A 22,950-nucleotide genomic window follows, 5' to 3' on the forward strand; every position below is an offset into this window, starting at 1 on the left:
GCTAATAAATCCTCGTGGTGGTTAAGCTGGAATGAATATACTGTTAGGAAATTATAAGTGCTATTAGAGTTTTACAAAAGGTATTTTCTGTTAATTAAAAATTGAGGTTTTCTTGTTCATAAGCCTCAGTTTATGCTTGAATTTTGGGGATTTTAACAAAAATGTTTTTGTCACTCTAATTGTGAAACTCAGTTTAGAGGCTTTATCAGTGGTTTACACAGTTGTCAATAGCAAGTATTTTAGAAGCAGAAAGGTTTCCAAAGTAACTGAAGACTTTCAGGGTAAGTCATTTAGGGTGAATATTAGCTTAACTAGATAAATATAACATTGTCATGTCCTGAAGATTATTGCTATTAGAAATTTTACTTACTAGAATTATGTAATTTTCATTTTCCTATTTCTTCAAGCTTTGACGTTCACAAGAAGTGTCCCCTCTGTGAATTAATGTTCCCCCCCAACTATGATCAGAGCAAATTTGAAGAACACGTTGAAAGTCACTGGAAGGTGTGCCCCATGTGCAGCGAGCAGTTCCCTCCGGACTATGACCAGCAGGGCTTTGAAAGGCATGTGCAGACCCATTTTGATCAGAATGTTTTAAATTTTGACTAGTTACTTTTTATTCTGAGCTAGTAATACAGTTTAGCAATTAAAAAATCACCTCAAGTAGACCACTATGGAGACCACAAGCTATCATTTCCGCGCACCCTCTTCCACTTTTTTTTTTTGAACAAGCGCTACTTTTGAGTTTTGTGTTACTAGGGTCAGAGTGTCTTCAGCTTATCAGTAAATAAAATTATAACCCCTGTTAATCTCACCGGTTTAAGAAAAGTGTTTGTGCTTGTATCTTTATTTATTCCCCAGTCTGCAAAACTATATGAATAAAGGAAATGGATTATTTTAATGTTACCACACTGAAAATACATGTATGTAGAGTATCATTTAGCATATTTACAAGTTTCTGTTGACCTTGTTGATTGAGCATGACTACTAAATATTATGTAATAAAAGTAATTTATTACAGTCTTGCAAAGTAGTTCTTTGAATAAACTTCCATAATTTGGCCCATGCAACGATGGTTTTTTTAACCTTTAGACATGAAACTGCATGAAGAGCTGACATGCTTGCAGTATAGCAAATACCTTTTTATATCTGAAATGTTTTGCTTTAGGAATAGAAGGCATATTTTGCTAATTTTATGACTAAAACATTTTAGAATGACCTGAGTGATTATTTTTAAGCCATCTTGAAGTTGTATTTCTATCTCATGGGAAAATGGAACAAGATAGGTTAGTGTAGTAGTTTCATATTAAATGATCTAAACAGTGGTGTTTGGGGCATACAATCACAGAAAATGTATCCATATCTTTTTCACATTTTCTTGATTAAAAATGTGATGTATAAACGCACCTCAGTGTGTTATGTCTCTGTATAGTATTCTCATTAACATTAAAGAGGACACATTTTTTGGAGATGTGTAATTTTATTGTCAGATTTATTTGTGATAGTTTTTCTTTAACTCAACATTTTTTTTCCCTTGGTCTGGGCCTTTAAATGAATCTCTGAATGGTATTTCTCAAAATAAGAATTTACTGACATTGATTTTACTTCTTTCGTAGTTAGCTGACATGGTGACATCACCTGCAGTGTGGTGGCGTTTTGGTGTGCTGTGTGTGAACCACATACTCATCATGTTGCATGTGTTTCTGAAAGTAGAGTTTGTATTGCTGGAATCCTTTAAAAATACTTCTGAGCGTAGGGCAAAACAGGCCATGGCAGACTGGAAAGCAGTAGTGAAGACTCCACGTCTTCCCCTCCTGGGAGATGCAGGTAAAATATGGTCAATGGTAGCATTTTCATGTCGCATCAGTTAATTCCGGAGCATGCCAACCTTAAAAGTATCCTTCCACTATTAGAGTGGTAATGGACACTAATAAAAATAAAGAGCCATGTTATTTTGGGTCAGAGGCAGTTTATTTTAAATGTGATTTCATTTACATTTATAAGCAGCTTTTCTTGACAGCAATTTTGATTATGTTGCCTTCAGTTCTAAAACAAACCTCTGTTGCTTTCAAACTTAATGTGCTCTGTCCCCAACAAAACATATGAAAATATAATTTAAAGCACAGTTTTCACAGACACAGTACAATACATTCACTATACACGGTATAACAAAATATTCCCATCCTTACCTGTTTAGTAATACTGTCACAATGAATAAGTAAATAGAAATTGAATTTGTTTTATAGTTGAAAGAAGTTTAACATGCACAATGACTATTTTATGACTGTTTAGCTGTTGAACTACTGATCCAGCCTACAGTTTCTCACACTAGAAGGAGCGAAGCTAAATAATAATTGCTGGCCTAAAAAATTTTGGTCAGTTGTAGGTAGATATGAAATATCCAAGTAGGGCCTTCTTATGCACCAACTAGTTGCTTCTCATGTCTGGATCACCCTAACACTGTATATTCAGGACCAAGACCACTCTTCAGAGATCTGAGGAAATTTTTAGAGGGCAGTGTCTTTACAGATACTTTAAAATCCCTCATTATGAGGGATTCACAACTTAAGAATATAGAAGCTTACCCCATCTGGCCAGCAGAACTGTCTTCCTTTCGAACAGTCTGAAAGATTGAGGAGAGGGACACTTGCTTCCTAGCTCTAAGACTTGCATCAAATGGGAACATGGGAAGAAAGTGGTAAGCAGTTCGAGCTTGCTTTTCACCAGTTTTGTGGGCAGTTAGCCATCTCTGAGCAATTTTTATTGCATAATGAGGCAATTGGTAAACTCTTGTATGTTTAAGGAATAGCACTTGGGAGAAAAGAACACTCAAGGCATGATGGTATTGTTGGTGAGAAAAACTTCAGGAATGGTCCAGACGTAGGTCACTCTAATGGGTCATATTAGTCACACTCTGACCACCTGCTGCAAAGAAGCACTTAATTGTCAATAAGGCTCAATTTCGTATTTCAGCAAAATGTTTTATAAAGCTAAACAGACATTTCCAATGGGAATACAGACCTCTACAATGTGATGGAAAAAGTGCCTTTAATAAAAAAAGTCTAAAAACACAATGAGCATGAGGAAGAGGCAATAAGGGATCTTAACAAAAATGTTCTCTTTGAAACGTGCTTGGAATTTTAATTCTTATTTGCAACCCACGGGTTTGTTAGGGCAGTGGCTGCAAGAATTGGCAACACATAAAACATTAACTCTGTTGGCAATAGAGAACTACAAAGTGCTTTAGAACTTCACCTAAAAGATGAAGATAGAACTAAATTTCACACACACAAAATTTGCACTTAAGTATTTCCTAACAGATTTTAGGGAAGAGTATTTCACTAAACTGGTATCTTGGTCCAGAAATATCAATAGGCATAAACCGAATCCCTTGCACCCAGCAGGCACTCAATGAATGTGTGTTAATGAGTGAACTGAATAGACTATTCTGTACAAAAATGCCATTTGTAACACTAAAATGATTGGTAAGTCAGATGGCAAGATTTTCAGCTTTTTAAGGGGCAAAAGGATTTGCAAGATAATATAAAACACAAAAAGCACACCTTTTATGTATGTTATTTAAATATGAAAATATTTTTATGTTAAACATTCTTATTTATATTTCCATTACCTAAAGTCTTTCTACTCACAAATACTAACTCCATTATGTAAGGCATGGTAACCAGTTTGATAATGAAGGTATTATTTATTTTGGTTTTGAACATAGTGAGTTGATATGTGTTGAAAAACTTCAATCACATTACAATCTTGGAAAAAAAAAATCTCCGTGCCAGCCCCTCCTCCCCCCAATCGATATCACTGCAGTACAACTAAATAATAAGCAACATGCCCTCAGTTTTGTTTTGTTTTGGGGGAAATGTGCTGAAGAACCTAGAGCTTTTTCTGTTTAGCACCTTATATCAAAGTAATGAAAATGGGTATGATGATTACATGTGCAAATGTACAAAATCATTAACTCTACAAAGATACATCATTCCAAAATTACAGAAAAAATTTAAAGCATGCATTTAATTCTTTAAAGGGTTGCTGAATGCTTCCCCTGAAAAAAGGTGGCTGTTTTCAAAATCAGCAACTGCTGGTGAGGATTTCTTGGCACAGTTACGACCAGCATGTTATTGCTGCATCTTCCTGATAATCTCAGCCGACACCGGGGGATGGAAATTGATTGTATGGTGCCGCAGGCCCTGAGCTGTCTTGTAACTCTTACCACAACGACATTTGAATGGTTTGCGGACACGAATCTGTGTTCTGTGACCATTCTTAGCGTGGTACTTTATGCCGTTCACATTCTGTGGAGAAGACAAAATACCACCTGTTAGATGCGATCAAAAACGTCTGTCAGATGGGGGAAAACCTTGGTGTGGGTCTGGATTGCATGTGCACATGTCCTGGATGGCAGGTGTGTACATCGTAGGCTTCGCTTGAGCTCCATTTCAAGCAGTCTAATGGACTTGTGGGCTGTGCAGACTGGGTCACAAACTATACCTCAGTTACCCTGAAAATGAAATAACTGGCTTCCTCAAATTTTACACAGAATATATAAGACTGTACAAGGAAACACAGTTTGCTCTGCCTAGAACTTTGCTTCCTCTCTGGATTTTTCTACTTGGAAGAATGTTAACAGTTACATAAACATATCCTCAGGATGGCCAAAAAACTGTCTTTTTAAAGAAAAAACACAGGGCAATAGAATTCAAGACATCTATAAATCCTTGATACAGAAACACAGCTTAGGTTTTGCTTCCAGACAGCTGTGAGAATGACCTCTTACCTGGAATTTTTGTCCATTTTCTGCTGTGCATTAAGCCGGTGTCTCTGCCACTATGGGAGCTATTTGCCCAAATCATGCCCTAGGATAGCTGTGGGCAGACTGGCCCTTAAACTTCAAAAATACTAGGTTATGAAAGTCACAGCAATGTTAAGAGGTTCAGACTTCAAAGTGGTGTACAAGCCGAAGTGAAACAAAATATCAAAATGCTTTCTGGTCGTCTAGTAACTGGTTTTGCTGGTGCACTAGCACATTCTATGTAAGACTCCATGCCTAGAATCACTCCTGCAGATCTACTATTGTTCATCCCAATTAAATGGTGAGAAAACAGGCATTAAGTAACGACGGAAGATTTCAGTAAGAGTAAATGGGAGAGGTGGTACTAGAGTACAGGTCTCAATGACCACGTCAGCTATGGTCAGATTTGGGAACAAGGGAAGAGAAAAGAAAGGGCTTGAGACAAAGTTGTTGAGAACGGATTACCAGAAGAGTAGGCTGTTTCCTCAAGTATTACATGAATCTGGTCCCACTGAGCCTAGTCTTAGGCCCACCTGTAGGATTCCAACAGTGGTTTTGAACTTGACTCGTAAAACGCCCTTGCTGAGCTCCCAGATAGAGGGATGCACTGCTGTGGTTTCGTGAGCATCCAGCACACTGCCTGGCCCCTAGGAGATGCCCAGTAAGCATCTGCGAGTGAATTTGTTAGACAACATGGTTCACTGTTCTGGAATAAGTTGAGTTGCCCTTAAAATGTGCTGAGTGGTTATTACTATTTAATTCCCCTTTTAGAGATTCATAATGCACATTCCTATTTTTTAAAAGTTCTTTGGTAGAGAATCCCACTGGACTTCGTTGAACCCGCCGGTGCCAAATAGCCACTCCAGTTGACTGTGTTCAGAGTTGGACTGACGGTTGTCCACCAAGTCGAAGCACAAGGACAAATACCCTCTTCCCTGAACTTGGCTCTCGGCCTTCACCTTTGTTTCTGTCCCTCGTGCATGCAAGGCGAGGAAACCCCTCACTGTTGTTCTAGAGACATTCTAGGGATAACCTGCTGTGGCGGGATATGGGGAGAGCAGGGACAGGGCAGAATCAGACGCATTAAGACGGTGGGTAGATAGCCCCTGCCAGCCTCCTGCTGTTGCAGCCATCCCAGCCGAAGCTGAGGGATCTGTGTACTGAGCCTGAGCTGACTTCTTGCTGCAACTGCATGAGACACCCAGACAAGAACCACCGAGCTGGGGCCAGGCAACCCGCAGAACCATGAAAGAGAACAGTTTCAAGCTACTTGAAATAATTAAAGGTTTATGATCATTAGAAAAGTACCATCGGCTTTCTAAATAACAATATAGTAGGAAGTCTCCCGGATCACAAAAACTAGAAATTTGCATTTGTCTGCTTACTAATGCCCCACTTACTAGCTCAACAGATACTCACCGAGCACCTAGTAGGCTCCGCTCCTGTAGATGAGGGGTGACTCAGACATTTCATGTCCTTGTTTTCACAGGAACTTGTTGCAAGATGGGTCACTAAATATCCAGCTACCCGTGTCCCAGTACCACTGACACTTGTCAGAAAATAGGGGAAACCCAAACTAAAAACATTTGACTAACAAGCAAAAAAGCATGCGACTCCGACACGTACACGGCTTAAATACTCCATCCAGGCCCGAGTTTTTATAATTAATTAGGTGAGGGGAAGTTTGAAACCAGAAATTGCTAAAACCACAAGAAGCCAGTCCATCCTGACCAGATCCAGCATTTGCCAGAAGGACAAGCCCACGGTTGAGGTGATTTCAGCAGGTCCTGGGGTCTGTTCCCAGCTTGAATATAAACACTGTGTTGTGTGTCTGGCCGTGAGACTGTGAGGAAAACATAGCTAACTCCATACATTTGATTTATTACTCTGGAAAAATCAGTAAGCCAACCGCACATTTGGAAACACACGGCATTTCCAGGGTTGGCCAAAGAACCTAAAAAAAACCCCACATTATCTCTTTGTTGCTGTGATTTACAACATTCACGAGTGTCAGTGGGGCACCTTTATCACAAACGTTAGTACAAGCTCTAATGAGATTCAAGGTTTGCCCCATCTGTTCATTCATACATAGCAGTGGGAACTTTTACTTTCTAACACTTGGGATTTAAAAAGATTCACTGACATAATTACAGAGAGATCCTGAAAGAAGTTTGGTCTTTCAGAAATATGAATAACAAAAATTAATGGCAGGCAACTTGAAAACCAAATGCTTAAATCCTCTGGTCTCCGGAAAGAGGAAAGGGAATTCAACTTCGAAAGGGCAGGCAAGGGAGAAAGAGGAAGGGGCGGTGGGGCACAGAAGGGCAGTAACAAAAGCTTCTCATGCTGAGTATTTGATGTCTCCTGTCTTATCCAGTACTCGTGTTTTAAGTAAACGGACACTCCAAGAAGGTAGCGAGCAGGTAAATGATAGACCTGGGGTGGGATGCCTGATTCCACAATCCACACTTCCCCCAGAATTCCACGTACCTGAAGTGCTAGGTACTTAATGGGTACAACCAGCTGGTGGTCTTTGAAAAACTTAAAAGTTGGGAAGGACTGGGACAGGTCAGTCCATCGGGAGAAAATGGTCTAGGAATTAGAGTGGTCTGACACGGGGCTACCATGTGGAGGAAAGGGAGGGTCTGACGTCAGGGGACCATGCAAGGACCGCATCAGTTCATTTCCATGCCAGGTTCTACTCAGGAACTACCTGCCCTGATGACGGAACTGAACCAGTCAATGGACAACAAACCATTTAAAGGCGCTTCTCAAAACGCCACTCCACATCAAATCACGGAAACAAAGTGTGGATGCCAAGCTGGGCCATGGTGTCCCTGACTGTATTTGATCTTTGTCAGTATTCAGACCTGAGTACAATACGCGACATGCACCCCTTGATATAAAAACCGTAACTTTAAATTTCCTGCAGGCCTTGATGTTCTGCATAAAGGAGAGGATAAAGTCACAGGGATTTGATGAAGAAGAAAAACAGACGCTGGGGTGGGTGGGGGTGGTAACATTAGCGTGGAAAGTAAAGCCACTTGTAGCAGCGTGGTGACACCAAGCAGCACAAGAGCCGAGATGCGAGTCGCTCCCGACTGGACCTAGCAGGGCTGTATGTACAAGGTCGGGGCTGAGCCAGGCGGGAATCACATCTTTTAACTCCCTTTGTTAGAGCAATGTGTGTCCAGTGTAGGCAACTGCCGAAATGTAGAGAATACAAAGGGACATAAAAGAACAGGTATAATCACTAACATCTGAGGTAACCCCTTTCGGTACTTTCCCCATGAGAGACACGAGATTGGGTTCATCAAGTGTTTTTTAGAAAGGATTTTGATGCCAGTACTTTATTGCATTTCCCTATTAAGAATTTAGTATTTCCCAAATTTGTGCTGACTGTAAGTAATGTGATGAACATCTTGTATGTCAATTTTTGCACCCTGGAGATGTGCGTGGGATACGTTTCTAGGAGAATTATGGAGCTAAGGAATATGGACATTTTTTTAAAGTTCTGATTATTTACTGCCAAGTTGCAATCCAGAAAGGTGGTCAGGTATGCCCCCACCAGGGCTTCTGATGGGACCCTTAAGAGAGGCAAGGACGTTTAGATCCACTGAGGGGGGAGATGCCTTAAGTGCCCTTGTCTCGGAAAACCAACAGCGACACACCTGCCTGCCTGTGTATCTAGACATCAGAGGCCGAGCTTCCTTCATGGTGCTGAAACATCAGCGTTCCCCACGCAGCGCAGGGACCCTTTCAGAGAAACTTTCCAGGGGACCGTTTGTTCTGTTTTCCAGTTCTTAAAAGTACTGGAAAGTTGTACTTAGTATTCAGACCTAAGTACAATATGCGACACGTACCCCTTGATATAAAAGCCGTAACTTTAAATTTCCTGCAGGCCTTGATATTCTGCATAAAGGAGAGGATAAAGTCACAGGGATTTGATGAGGAAGAAAAACATGCTGGGGTGGGTGGGGGTGGTAACGTTAGCGTGGAAAGTAAAGCCACTTGCAGCAGCGTGGTGACACCAAGCAACTCTAATATTTAAACGACTCTAATTCTAACAACTCTAATATTTAAAATTATCAAAGGAAAAAAACCTCAAAGCACTTCAACCCATCTTTTAAAGCCACTCCCAATTACCAGCTAGGGGAGTCCTCTCAAGTCCAAAGAAAAGGGTGCGTGGCACCAAGGTGCATGGGGTCAGTTGTTCAGCCTGGAAGGTGTCTGGGACAAATCCAACAATGAGCCATGCTAGTGCTTTAGGGTTCCAGTGGTCAGCTGGGGGGCCCACACTGTCCTCCTCCCCACACATTTTGCCTCTGTTCCTTTATCTTCAGAGTGTCTACTTGTCCAAGACCTGTGCCTGGTGCTGAGGAGGGGGCCTGTGAGCTGTACAGACCCTTGGGGTGATAAGGTAGTAAGTGCTTTCATGAACGGAGCATGTGGAAAGGTCAGGAGACAGACTTCGGTCTGTGTGCGGGGAATCAGTCTGGGAAACTGGTGAGGGCTTCCCAGAGGAGGTGGCATTTGAGTTGTGCTTTTGAGAAATGAGGGGAATTCAATGAGAGGTACTGATGGAGAAGGGAAGGGGGCATCCTAGGCAAAGGGATTAGTAAGGGAAAAAACATGGGAGACTCAGCTGTCCTGCTGGGCCCCTCTCCCCTGCCCTACTCAGTATGAAGTCTGGAAAGTTAGATACCTCCTCTTTTGCTTCCGCAAATGCCAAGAAATGGTGAGAAGAGCTGGTCTGGAGTCCATGCCCAAGAGGCTAACTGGTTAGAGACTCCCTGCCAACAGCGGGCAAGGAGTGAGACGAGTGAGCCCTGGGAGTAAGCGACGACATGGCAGCACTTCTGGATTCCGCCTGACCCCACAGCACACCAGCTCATTAGACCTTCCTCAAACCAATACCCAATCCAGCAACCCCGCAGTCACTACGATGCAGTAATTACACGAGAGAACACCACTGCCCTGCGGCCAGTAACTGCCCAGCAGAAAGGTCGTGCTAGGGAACGTGACCACGCTCCTTGCAAGCAGACGGTTAGAAGTGGTCACGTGTTTGTTCTTGTCCCATGTGTCGTGACTGGGCATGCTGGCCCAGAAAAGGAAACTCACACTTCCCTCACGGAACTCGGGGCCACTAACGGCCGCCCGTGTCATCCGTCAGTTGGTGCTGAAGCAGCAGCCTCTGCAGCCCAGGCCTCACTCAATTTTCTTTTTGGCCTTCGGTGCAGAAAGAACACTCAAGTCCCCGTCAACCCAGATGTAGACAACTGCAGGAGAAAGTGCTGGAAAGCCAGGAAAAATAACAGAAGACTAATGACAAGCAAACAAGTGACCGGGGGAGAAGGCTGTGAGGAAGGGATGAAGCTGGGGGGGAAGGAGGGAGCGCCTCAACCTCTTCAGTCAGAATAAAGGCTGTGGCTTCCCCCCCTCACACACCCCCCCCCATTTTTGGGCCAGCCTTAGTCTGGGTCATTATCTGCTCCCTCTTTTAACACCTTGGATATACATGACATCCCTTAAACAGCGTTTGGACACACAAGAGAAGGCCGCGGACGGCCAAGCCCCAAGGAACGGAGCCACAGGGAGAGATGCGGCCTCTGGAGATCAGGCAGGAATCGAGAGAATTCTTGCCATCTAGCTTTCTCCACTTTGAAACAACAACAAAAAAGGAAACCTCTCTCCAATGCCAGGGCTACCTTCTGGAAAAACGAGCTAGCTGGGGAATCCCTTTGCTTTCCGGCCTCCCCAGGTAACCACCTGGTTCCCTTTCCTCCTCTCCGCTGTGGAAAACAGACGTGCGCAACTGAGTCCTGTTGGGCCCTGAGCAGCCCCCGGGCCCCAGGGGACCGTCACGCCTCCGCCTGGCGTCTTCGTTCTACACAAAGCATATCCGGGCTTCCCATGAGAACAGCGTCGCCTATTCTCTATAAGCAAAACCTCGGCCCCTTTCAGATTAGCAGCTGGTACAAAAAATACTGAAATAGGGTTTTGCTCTGTTTGTCTAGTATTCGGGGCACATCTGAGAGCCGTATGAGAAGCGCTTATGCTATCACACGTCTTTTAAGCCTTTTTAAGAAAGAGTCAATCTGCTGAGCTATGGGTAAATTAGCATGTCGTCAAATGTACCTTGTACGTGTCTGATTGTTATATTTCCATCTCCCAGTTGGATTTTAAAGAGTTGCTAACGCCTCAGGAGAAAGTCTGCAAATTTGTTTTTTAAGGTGCCCTCTGGCCCGACCCCTGAATGTTGTGGTGTTTCTCATTGTTTTGTCCCTTTCTTAATAGAAGATTCAGTGGTCCTGGCCACTCGCGGAGACACGGGTTCTGTGTCCTCTGTGACACGCAGGGCGCCACAGGGGGCGGTTTGCCGAGAACGATGTCAAGCCCCCCTTTCTCCTGGGCATTCACGCCAGTGGTGGGGTCGTGCAGAAGGGAGCAAGAGCCTCCTGGCTGAAAGCTGAAAACCCTACGCCCACCACTCCTGAGACCTCAAGGTCGGCTTCTGTAAGCCACCTGAACAGAAGGTGTCTGGCAAATAAACAGGTGACACCCTTGGTATTCTGATAGGACAGGAGTTTGAAGAACATCAAAAACACGATCCTCCTACCAAAAAACCACCACCACCGCCCCTTTCTCTTGACCTGTAGCTCCCGCCCCGATCAGCAAAGGGAAAACGCTACCAAACACCCGAGCCCAGGGGCCCGCCTGTCCCCGGCCTGTGTGTCGGCGGGGCCGGGACAGGGAGGCCTGTCTACCCGGCCGCACGCTCGCTTCTGAAGTGAGGAGCTGCTGCCTGGCGTTTCCAGTTACCGCAGTCATGCCAAGTGAGGTGCTGCTGCATTTACCTTGTATCTCTTCTTACATCCGGGAACCGGGCAGGCAAAAGGCTTCTCCTCCCCTCCGTTCATGCACATGGAGCTGAGGATGGCTTCCGAGCTGATGGCGCTCTCCGTGGTCCAGGACTCGTCGCTGTCCGACTCCTCGTAGTCCACCTCCTCCTCGTCGTACTCGCTGCCTGCAGGGCCAGAGACGGGCAAGGGCGGTCAGCAGCAGTCCTGTCCTGCGGTTCCCTGTGGTCCGCCCCCTACCCCCCCACTGACGGAGGAACAGCGGGGACCAGAAGGGCCACGGCTACGGCCTGGGGGGGGTTTCCAGACACAAAGGGACCGCCCTGGGGCAGAGACCTGCATTGGCACTTAAGAGACCAGAGGAGGGGTTTCCCAAGGATTTGTGGCTGGGAATTTGCGGAGCAAGAGCTTGACCTTGATTCTGCGGCAGGCCAGTCTGTGCGGGAGGCCCAGACCCAAGATAACCAAGGATGACAGACCCCCCACCTCAACACACACACACACACACACACACACACACACGCTGTGTGTGACATCCCAGTGCTTGGATTCTGTCCCCACAGTGTCATGCTTATCGGCCTAGTAAATGCAAAAGTCTGTGGGAGGGGCTTGTATTGTCCACTGAATTAGGTAGCTACACTTTGGTGGGAAAGCACTTCAAATCTTCTTCTTTATAGCTTGAGCTGAGAAGACCGTGAGGAAATTTGGAACTAAAAGGGGGTCACCCCAAGCTAGGGAGCAGGGGGACAGACACACCTGAAGCTCTGAGCCAAACTCATGGTCAGAATACAAAGTTCTAGCTCATGGAAGACCGAACAATTCCTGACCACATCTGTCCCCAGGGAAGGACACCTGTCTCCCCAGCTCTACCCAGCATTTGCTGGGAGCGCAGCTGCTCCATCCCAGTCACACTGCTCAGATGGGAGGAGGGGATTCACTTATATTCCCAAGGTTAAGAGCTCTGCTCAGAATGGAGTTAAAAATCTAGTTGACCGACCTCTGTTCAGGACGGTGGGGACGGAGAACCACTTCCGCAAGCAGCCGCTTTCTGCTCTTAATGAGGCCCAAAGCCATTTATTTTGAGCTTTTGCACAATGCAACCCTGAAGGACATAATTCTGCAGATCATAAACAGTGTAAAATAATATGTTGACAAGTCTTAATGCATTTACAAGCCTCGCGGAATAAATAGGAATTATAGCACAACATTAATAAGAATTATATGGTAGCAATTACAGTTGTGAAATTCATCCCCCAGGTGTGAGGCTAAACGGCACCGGGCTGCCTGGGTGCCCCACGGTCTGTCTCTGCTACATCAATTATTTCAACACCAAATATTGGCATTTTTATTGGGTTTCATTTTAATAGGCATTAATAAGATTGTTTGAAGAGCCAACTAAGCCAGGCACAAGGACGCCGGCCTCTGAAGCGAACACTTAAAAGGACCCAAGGAGGAAGGAAGGGACCTCGAGTAGACTGAGTGCCGCTAGTGCTTCAGGCACATTCGATGCATTATCTCGCTGAATCAGCCAGCGGCCCTGTGAGGTGGGGAGGACAGTCACTTCCCTGAACATGAGGAAATCGAGTCCACAGAGGTTCAAGAGCTTATGAATTTTCACTTGGCTATTCGGGGTTACTGCTTCTCCCCCATCTTGCTTCCCGGCCGCCAATGCCAGCAGCAATCCGAGGGGGTCCCTTTCAGCCTCCGTTGGGTTGCTGATTCTTCGCCATCAACCACTTGGACGGAATTCAGAGTAGTCTGTTTTGAAGCCCGTTTAGAAACTCTTGGGTGGTGCAGAAAAAAACAATTTGACAAAAGGAGGTTCCGGAATTAAATGTGGGTTTCAGTAACTCTGCCGTGTTTGGCCTGTAGCCCCCAGAAAGAAGAGACCCAGTTTGGAAAGGCTTGTACGAGACAACACAGGGGTGTCCTCGGCCACGTTTCCGAGTCTGTGAGCAAATTTCAAGATCTGTTTTTAAGTAGGGCATTGTTTAGGACATTTTCCTCCTAAACAAATGCCACATGCTGGTGTCCTTTAAATTGCTTGTTAGAAAACTATAAATGCTATTTCACAAAGCTCCTCCAGCCGGACTTCAGAAAGTTAGAATGACTAATTTACCCATCTAATTGGGCTAATTTGTTAACCTGAATACCAAGAACCACGCAACATTTACAGCTGGGGTGGGGGGAACCTCAGACCAACAGAGGGCTTAATGAAGCCCAGCAGAAGATAAAACTTCAAAACGCCACTGGATCAAAGGAGCCAGACCCTGAGGGCTCGATGCTGGGACACAGTGGCCTGGAGACCAGGCGGCACCCAGCCCCCGAGGGGCAGGTAGGGGGACCACACAATCCATCAGAGTCGGGACGCCCGTGGGAGTGAACGGCAGCGTGGGGGCGTGGGGCAGAACGCAGCACCTTTCCTGGCTAACCGGGCCGGCCCCTCTGGGCACTGGTATGGTACAGGGTCTTGGGTGCTTTGTGAAACTAACCGTCTCCCTGGGTGGGGACCAAGGAGGACCTGTTCATACTTAATTCTATCCTATAACAAAGAGCAGTATGCAGACCTGGCTTCACGTCTTGGCTGGGCACATCAGCTGAGCGACCAGCTCCTGTCACCCACTTTCTCTTCTATGAAATGGGCACAAATCTCTTCCTTCAGTTTAAGGATTAGAATTCATGTCTAGAGAACATCTGGCACAGGAGGACCTGCCCATGGTAAGTGCTCAAAACTGGAAGACACCGTAACACCATTTTTGTAATAACACTACATGTATGTATTACATATAATATTTTTAGAAAGGCCTCTTATGAAACCAAACAAAAACTAACATAATTCTGAAAGACACGGTAATCTCCACTGGAAGAAATGCAAGCGGGACTTCATATCAAGACAGGTCTGCCACTGACAAGCTGTGTGTCCCCAGATAAGTGATGTCACCTCTCTGATCTTTAGACTCCTCACCTGTAAAATGGGCCACTACATCTAAGCAGCTCTTGGGGTCATGGTGAAGAATGGAGTTCCTCTTTTCAAACCAATATACTTAGAACAGTGCCTGGCATATGGGAAGCATTAAAGGAGTATTTGGTACATAAACCAGTAAAATGTCACAAGAGCAGTTTCCTTATTTTATCCACTGTTCCCTTGCTCTTGGGGGCACTCACTTTCTTCAAACAGAAGGGCGTGTGGAGGGGCTCTGCCGCTTATCCTAACCGTGCCCCACTCGCCAGCTTGTCATCAAACAGAGCCGGGAGCAGCTGTGAGGCCAGGCCCGCCTCTCAGTCTCCAGCCAGAGGGCCCACGCAGGTGGAGACAGCCCGCGCTGTTCTCCAAAAGCCACATGTGCGCACGTGCCGGGGCCCGCCTGGTGCTAACATCTGCAAAACGGGGCGGCGGGCCCGCGGGGTCCCGCACAAAACATCTGCAGACGACAACCGCTCTTCGTCGGCTTTCAAACACCTCAGGACTCTAGAAGAGCTCACCCGAAACTACAGTTACAAGAACATCCGGGCCAGTCCCCTCTCTTCGCATTACGGAAAAGCAGGAGGGAGCAAGGCCGGTTCCCCCAGCAGCGGTTCCCTGACAATCTGACCCTAAAAAATTATGAGTGTGTGAATGTATTTATTGTAAACGGCATACGTGTACTAGTAGGTTACTGTACAAAACAGATACGCAAATCAAAGGATAAGGATAAAAGAGTTTAAACAGTAAATGTATTAGTAGCTGTAATAGGTATTTTATTAAGTGTAATGGTCTCATATCTCCTTCCTCTGCGCCCACTGTGGGGCCCAGTGCCCTCCCGGCCGGCTAGAGGGGTCCAGTGGGACACATCACAGCCAGCTTCCAGGCCGGCAGCTTGAAATGAGGCTTCCGATGACCCGGGGGGAGCAGGAGGTGACTGGCATTCACTCACCCGGGGAACTTATCCAACACTGGCCACGGGCGGAGCGGGTGACGTCTGACGCAGTGTCTACCCCCTCTCCTATCAGCCTACAGGAGAAGGAGCCGGGCCCCGAGCCAGCAGCAGTGGGACGACAAGGAAACAAGACAAGTTTCTGGTTCTGAACCACCACCACCCAGAATCCATCACCGTTAATTTTCTGCATAATTTTCTAAACAGAAAAAAATTTTAAAGTATTTCCTTGGTGTCACAGAGTGGGAGGGGGAAGCAAAACCAGTAGCCTACCTATAGTTGTAACTGGGGCAGGGAATGGGGAGGAGAGGATTTTGGAGTATGTGAGTCACAGGAGGAATCGACCCCCCTCAGGTGTCCTGCAAGGCTGCCCTCTTAGAAAGCTCTGCTGGGTCATGGAATCCGAATTCTGACAGGAGAAGGAACTCACGGGGCCACCGAACCCCACACTCAGCTGGCCCACAGCGGTCGATGCAGGGGGCCTCTGAGCAGGAACAGGTCACGCTATAGCGTGTCCTCTTTAAACGTCATCTTCCCTTCTTCTCTCCAGTCTCCCTCTCTCCTGGCAAGGCCCCACTGAAAGGGGTGCAGTGCTCAGTCACAGAACAGAAAAACACCTGCTATGTGCCTTCACCCACTCCCCACGCTTAATGCTTTGAAAGGCCCAGAGGAAGGCTTCCTCACAACTAAAGAGAAAACCTACAGACCTTAATTAAGAAAAACAGATGAAAGCCACTGGCTGGTTTTGTGGCTCCCAGCCGTGCCCCCCCCCGCACCGTGCACTGGCCTGTGCCACCTGGGAAGTGGGCAGTGCAGGAAGACAAGTTCGAGACACCGCCCTTGTGTTTCGAAACAAATGTCAGTTGGCCTGATCAGATTTCTCTATTTGACAAACCCGTTGTTCTCTATTAGAAGAGATACACCCTCGCAGATCTGCGTCTCAACAGGGCCCCGAAACGGATGAGGCGGGCTGGGATGCGGAGCGCACTTGGAGCACAGCCCAAGCAGCCTCGTTGTTCAGACGGTCATGGTCATTGCTTTCGCCGATGCTCCGGTGCAACGCTCCATGGCTGTGAGGGTCCGTCCCAACACGAGTCCCCCCACGGAGTCTGTTCGTTTCCGCACACAAATGGGCAGAAGGAGAAGGTTCTAGGAAGGTACTGATGACACGAGAACACTGCCTACTTTTGGTTAGCCTCCTTGTAAGTCATCTGCTCCCCCAATTCTGGCACTTCCTGTATACCTGAACCTCTCTGTGTTTACTTGGATTTCTGAATGAAAACCATAGCTAAGAAGGACACATGCTGTTCTGGAACCGGAAAGAGCCAGCCAGGAGCTGCCTCTGCCATCTCGGGTGGGGTGCCTCCTGTGCCAGGAGCGGCACCATCCACCTGCCTAACCTTTGTTCCCCCCACTCCGACAGAGGGCAGAGCGGGGCTTCAGGAAGTGAGGGGGGTGCTGGAGGCCACCCGGCGAGAAACAGGCCGGCAGCACTGGGACGACTTGGGGATTCCGTCCCAAAGTCTGTGCTCCTTTGATTGGTTTTCAAACTGAGGACCCCCCTATGAGGGAGATCGAGATGTGACACACGGAATGGACCCCTGGGAATCCTGGAGAGGAGGCATTACAAGGCCTGTGGGGAGTGGCGGGCTGTGCCTTGGACATGAAGCAGCGGGACCCGGCCCTCCTGGGTGGCCACGGGCCTTCTTCCACGGAAGAGCCACAGGGACTGCTTTATCAGGCTCTTCTCACTCTTAGACATCATGAATTTTAAAATACCGTACAGCAATGTCAGAGTTTCTCTAAGGACACGTAATTTCACCGGGCACTGTCCCACACCGACACTGGCCGCCCCTGCTGTCCCTCAGGCGGAGTTTCCCATGGTCACCCTGCACAGTGGCACCGTCCCCATGCGGGCGGCTGAGCTGGGTGGGACAGCTGCACAGACAGGCAGCCCCCGGAGCCCATCTCGGCGGCTCTGTTCGGGAAATGAGCACAACCGAGCAGATAGGAGTTCTTGAGAAGACGATTACATCCTGCAGGATTGCCAGAAAAAGCTTACTGGTTGTCAGCAAAGGAAGTAAAAACCTGAGCTGGTCTCATGAATCACGTGAAAACACAAGGCGGTCTAGAGCCTCTGTACACACACACACACACACACACACACACACACACACGCGGAGTCGCCCCTCTGGACCCACATCACCGCCCAGGAGCCCTGCTGAGCGGCTTTGCCAAGCTCACTGTCACTCACCCCAGGAGCCCCTTCAGATCTCATCTGCCTCCTTCCAAACTCTGCTCACCCCGTTACTCTGTGCATGTGGCCTGCTCGCCATTTCAGCCCCTCTAAGCCATCTCATTCCTTGTATTCATAGACATAAAACATTGACATACAGATAGATAAAAATAAGTCAACCTTTTCCAGAAACCCAATACGCCACATTTTTCCTATAATGCACAGATCATTAATATTCATGCAAATGTGATAACTGCAGTGACAGCAAATTAAAACTCTCCTGGGGTATCAAATTCTGGCAAATACATTAGCTAAGAGTTGCCTCTCTGCCTTATAGATTTATCATTATAAATTAGCTTTAATTGGTACTGACCCACTTTATAGGAGCTGCTGCAACAACAGTCGAAATGAATTGGCAACGTTACGATTTCGATGGAAGACACACTAACGGCCCCCAGGACCACGTGCCGAGCCTTGAAAATGCTTGACCTCCTTGCTCCTGGCCTCAGCTCATTCCTGGAATGTCCTCTCCCCATCTGCTCCTGAACTATGGAAATGGTCCCAGCTCTCCCAGCCAAGTACTCTCTCCCTCATAGGACTTAACACTTTCTAACTTATTTGGAGGCACTTGGTCGTTATCTTTGATAACGTGCCCAGGGCTGTGCTTGCTCTTAAGGAGCCAATGACACGTGTTTGTTGAATGAATTAATGCGGAATAGACTTCATGGGTTCTAGCAGAAGGGGACCCAAGATTACAAAGTTTGAACTCTCGACCTTCTACAGTCTTGGGAAAAAAGTGAATAAATTATATTACCTGCCTGTTTAAAACTCTCCAATGGCTTCCCATATCAAGGAGCAACCCAATGCCTGATCATGACCTTATTCCATATCATAGTTGTTTGGAACTTTAATATCTGAAGTGTTTTTTTTTTTTAAAGATATTATTTATTCGACAGAGATAGAGACAGCCAGCCAGAGAGGGAACACAAGCAGGGGGAGTGGGAGAGGAAGAAGCAGGCTCATAGCAGAGGAGCCTGATGTGGGGCTCGATCCCATAATGCCGGGATCACGCCCTGAGCCGAAGGCAGACGCTTAACCGCTGTGCCACCCAGGCGCCCCTGAAGTGCTTTTTTTTTTTAATAAGAAAACTTAAATATTTGTGTTTTGTTTAGTGCTAAATTTTACACCTATAAGTTTATTTAACAAATATTTCTAAATATTCAAATACTATTAAGTAAATCAAAAATTGTTTTTAAGTAAGCTCTGTGCTCAACGTGAGGCTTGAACTCAGGACCCCAAGATCAAGAGCCGCATGCTCTACCAACTGAGCTGGCCAGACGCCCCCAAAATATAATTTTTAAAAATATAATGCTCTTATACATTTAAGTGTTAATTACAAACCTGGTGAAATTCCACACATCTCAACAAAACTGTGCCAACTCCACCATTTAAGTAGTTAAGCTTTAAAATCTCCTAAAAACAGACAAATCAGATAAATGATCGCAATGACTATAAAACCTATATTTAACCTATAACACAAGTTGGTCCTATAGATTTATTTTTTCATGATTTTCATCCTTAGTTTTGACCTTCCTGGGGTTACTAGACCCTGGCAAGACCTACAAGAAACAAAGCTGATTTTGGCCAGCGGAAGGCAGGGGTTCTGAGTTACTGACCCACTGACACTCGGTCAGGTTCAGGAGTGAGCCTGCATGTCCTGGGCTGGATGCCTGGGATCTTCACTCAAGGTTCACTTGCTCAATAGACAGGATTTTTAAAGCCTGTGTCTTTCTTGCCACATCACGTCTTCAATATAATCACTAGGGGCCTCTGGAGATAGCATCTCCTGGGGAAAAGGCTTCCCTCCCAGGGCACGTGGCTCTTCCCCGCATCTTGCAACCCTCCCTCACACAGACCCCCTTCCCGTCATTTGTGATGGGCTGCTGGCTGGTCTCTCCTGTGCTCACCGCAGTTTCTACTTTTCCTGCAACTTTGGGGCTTACTTATAACTCCCTGCCCATCTGCTGACAGAGGTGGAGAAAAAGAACACGTGTATTTCATACACAGACATCCACTTCACAGAACACAGGGCCACCTATGCCAGGGCACCCGGGCGAGGTGAGAAGAAACATATCCTCTGATTTCCACCGTTCTTCCATTACAGTTACTTGTGGATACACTTTACATTAACTTCTCCAATGTTCAGTATCATTTTGGACTCGTTTCACAGACTCAGTTAATGACCAGTCATCACTATATTCTTTGATGCTCAGATGACTACAGCTTGGCCGCTGGAAGCCCTTTCAAGTGGTCTCCTGACTTTACAGTATTTTCTGTTATTAATTTACATTTTCTTCTCTTTGACCAAAGTTATCATTGCACTCAGTAAAAAGTTAGTTGGATAGATTTTCATGGCTGACAATGAAAAAGAGGGGTCCTCTGTCTCCTCCTCTCTCTGCCCTCTTCTCTCCCTGCTCCCCATGCTTACATCTCTCTACCTGGGATTTGTCTCATGGCTTCTAAACAACACGAGCCTACCGTTCCTTTTTGATCCCTACACGCGAGATAAGAATTTTGGTCTTTGGGGCGCCTAGTGGGCTCAGTCGGTGGAGTGTGCAACTCTTGATCTTGGGGTTGTGGGTTGGAGCCCCAGGTTGGTGTGGAGATTACTTAAAAAGGTAAAATCTTAAAAAAAAAAAAGAAAAGAAAAGAAAAGAATTTTGGTCTTTTACAAATGTCCAAGCCTGCCCTGCACTTCCCCTTCTCTTAGGAGAACTGCGTCATAACATTGGTTTCGTCGCTGTTCAATGTTTACATTATCACGACACCGGCCCACTCAGTGAACTACAACATTTTTGTTGTCCTAGGAGTTAAGCAGCGCATTTCCAGAGCCTATGTGTCCTCCACACCATTCTTATTGTCACAAGGGCAGCTGACACTTACTTGGGGCCTCCCCACATGCCATTATCTCAACAAGGCTAAGAGGCTGCTACTAGGATTGTCTTCATTTTACATACAACAGAAGCTCAGAGAGGCAGAGTGCCTGGTCTGAGGCTGCAAAGCTTTTCCATGGCAGAGCAAGGGTTCCACCCTGGCCACCTGGATCTGGCGACTGTGTTCCTAACCAGTATACTGCACTGCTCGCTTGAATTCATCTCAAACTCAGCTCAAATGTCACCACCTCCAAGAGGCCAGCCCCGATTACCTGACTACTTCTGCAGGCACAATGTCCTCTGCACTGAGTGCCCTTCTCACAGCACATCCAACTTTCTAAATGATGTTGTTCTTGTCTTTGTTAGCTTTCTTCCTCACCAGGAAGCAAGCTCCACATCACTGAACTCCTGGAGTCCTTAAAAGTGCCTGGCACACAGTAGGCACTCAATATATATTTGCTGAACAAACAAATGAAAGGCAAAGGCAATGACGTCAGGCTTCCCGACACCCACGCCATGCTGCCCAACTACCTGGTGATGTCACTTGGGGTGGAGGGGGGCTTGGCGGGGGGAGAGATTCAAGCGTGGAGGCAAAGTGAAGATACAAAGTAATTAGAGATCTGAGATGCAGGTTCCGCTGCTTAAAGGCAAATGAGATGCACAAATCCAATTCCCTGTCGCTTGCCTCTGTGTTGATTTTTTTAAGCTTTTATTTTTAAGTAATCACTACACCCACCATGGGGCTTGAACTTACGACCCCGAAATCAAGAGTCACACGCTCCACTGAGCCAGCCAGGAGCCCCACTCTGCGTTTTCTGACAAAATCGAAAGGGTTACAGGGAGCTGCACTTCCCACCAGTTCACTGACAAAAAGGGGAGCCCTGGAGAAATGCTTAGGCTGCCCCCCCTCCCAAAAGAACCTGCCAGCGTTGTAAACAGAGCGTAGACTCCGCCAGGAGGGCACAGCCCTACCTGCCACCTGGCCACTGCGGTGTGACTGCCAGCAGGGCGAGGGTGAAGGTGTGTGCGGACAGGTGGTGACTCCCCCTGGCTCCTTCACCCTCCATCGGGAGTGTTTAGGGTGTTGCTCTAACTCCATGGGCTGTGCCTTAATTTGAGGTCAAGATCAAGGCTGTAGCAATCAGCATCTTCTAAACATTGGAAATTCAGATTTTAAAGCAATTCCATGAAGCAAGAGCGAGTCTGTATTTGAACAGGCATGTTCTCAGAAAAAGATGAAAAGAAACACATAGAAAAACTGGCCCCTTCCTCATTAACCCTTCACTGTTATGCCTCAATCCTTTTCTTCTATTCTCTTTGAGACCTCAGAGAAGCGTTCTGTGCTTTTTTGTGACCTACTTGTCCCTAGCTCTGATTGCTTCATTCCCACATCCCCCACCCACCCGGAAAGAGTCCTGTCGCCAATGTAGAGCTCCCACTGGGCGTTGTTGATGGTCTGGGTACCCAATCTCCCGGCTTTTCGTCTTGGTGGGAGGAGAAAGAAATAGCCCCCAAAACAAAACAAAACAATGCCATCTCCTCTCTTGCCCCCAGCTCTTGGCTATTTTTCAGGAAAAATGAGCAATAAAAAGTGACGTCTCGTACACCTGAAACAAGTGTAACACTGTGTGTCAACTACAGAAACAAAGACATGATGACGCGTCCTCAGTACAGCACAGATATCAGCCATATCCACCCCCTCCCACTTGTCGCCCGCAGTGAGGAGTTCTACTCTTTCACCTCCGGGAGAACAAAATGGCGCCTTTTCTCTTGGTCTTCTAGTGGCGGCTTGGGATTCATGGTCATTTAAAGTAAGTTTCTTGTGACAACAGGCAACTCTTGAGACCTACTTCGAATGCAGAGTCCTAGTGTTTTTAAACTGTGGACTGTGACCCATAAGTGGGCTGTAAATCAATTTGGTGGGGCAATTAAACACATAAGGATAGAACAGAAGAGACAGTGTCTGAGTGTCAATATGTGTTCATCAAACTTCTGTTTCTGGTGTGTGTCTCAATGTAAAACATAGTTCTCACTATGTGTCATATCAAAAACGCTTCAGGCCATTTTTGACCATTAGCATCTCGGTTTATAGAATTTCTAACTTAAAGAACCATTTTATCCAGATGAGAAAGTCACCAAACAATTTTAACCGACATTAAATAGGATGTAAAACAGGCTCAAAGAGAGAAAGGTCATTTCT

General features: G+C 46.3%; 2 protein-coding genes across 3 annotated transcripts in view; one reads left to right on the forward strand and one right to left on the reverse strand.

Moving 5' to 3' along the window:
- The window catches only part of TAX1BP1 (Tax1 binding protein 1), a 79,921-nt gene extending 78,443 nt beyond the window's left edge, over positions 1–1,478 (forward strand). For both annotated transcript variants that reach the window (XM_002912853.4, XM_011223434.3), the window contains exon 18: positions 408–1,478. In XM_002912853.4, coding sequence (XP_002912899.1) covers positions 408–609 — 202 coding nt within the window. In that variant the 3' untranslated portion in view covers positions 610–1,478. The remainder of the gene's footprint in view (positions 1–407) is intronic.
- A 474-nt stretch (positions 1,479–1,952) lies between these two features.
- Positions 1,953–22,950, reverse strand: part of JAZF1 (JAZF zinc finger 1) — a 213,089-nt gene continuing 192,091 nt past the window's right edge. Inside the window, exons 5-6 of the mRNA XM_034644258.1 lie at positions 11,665–11,834; positions 1,953–4,310 (exon numbers count right to left, since the gene is read on the reverse strand). Coding sequence (XP_034500149.1) covers positions 4,134–4,310; positions 11,665–11,834 — 347 coding nt within the window. The 3' untranslated portion in view covers positions 1,953–4,133. The remainder of the gene's footprint in view (positions 4,311–11,664; positions 11,835–22,950) is intronic.

This window comes from Ailuropoda melanoleuca, chromosome 1 (assembly GCF_002007445.2).
Source record: "Ailuropoda melanoleuca isolate Jingjing chromosome 1, ASM200744v2, whole genome shotgun sequence".
Lineage (NCBI taxonomy): Eukaryota > Metazoa > Chordata > Mammalia > Carnivora > Ursidae > Ailuropoda > Ailuropoda melanoleuca.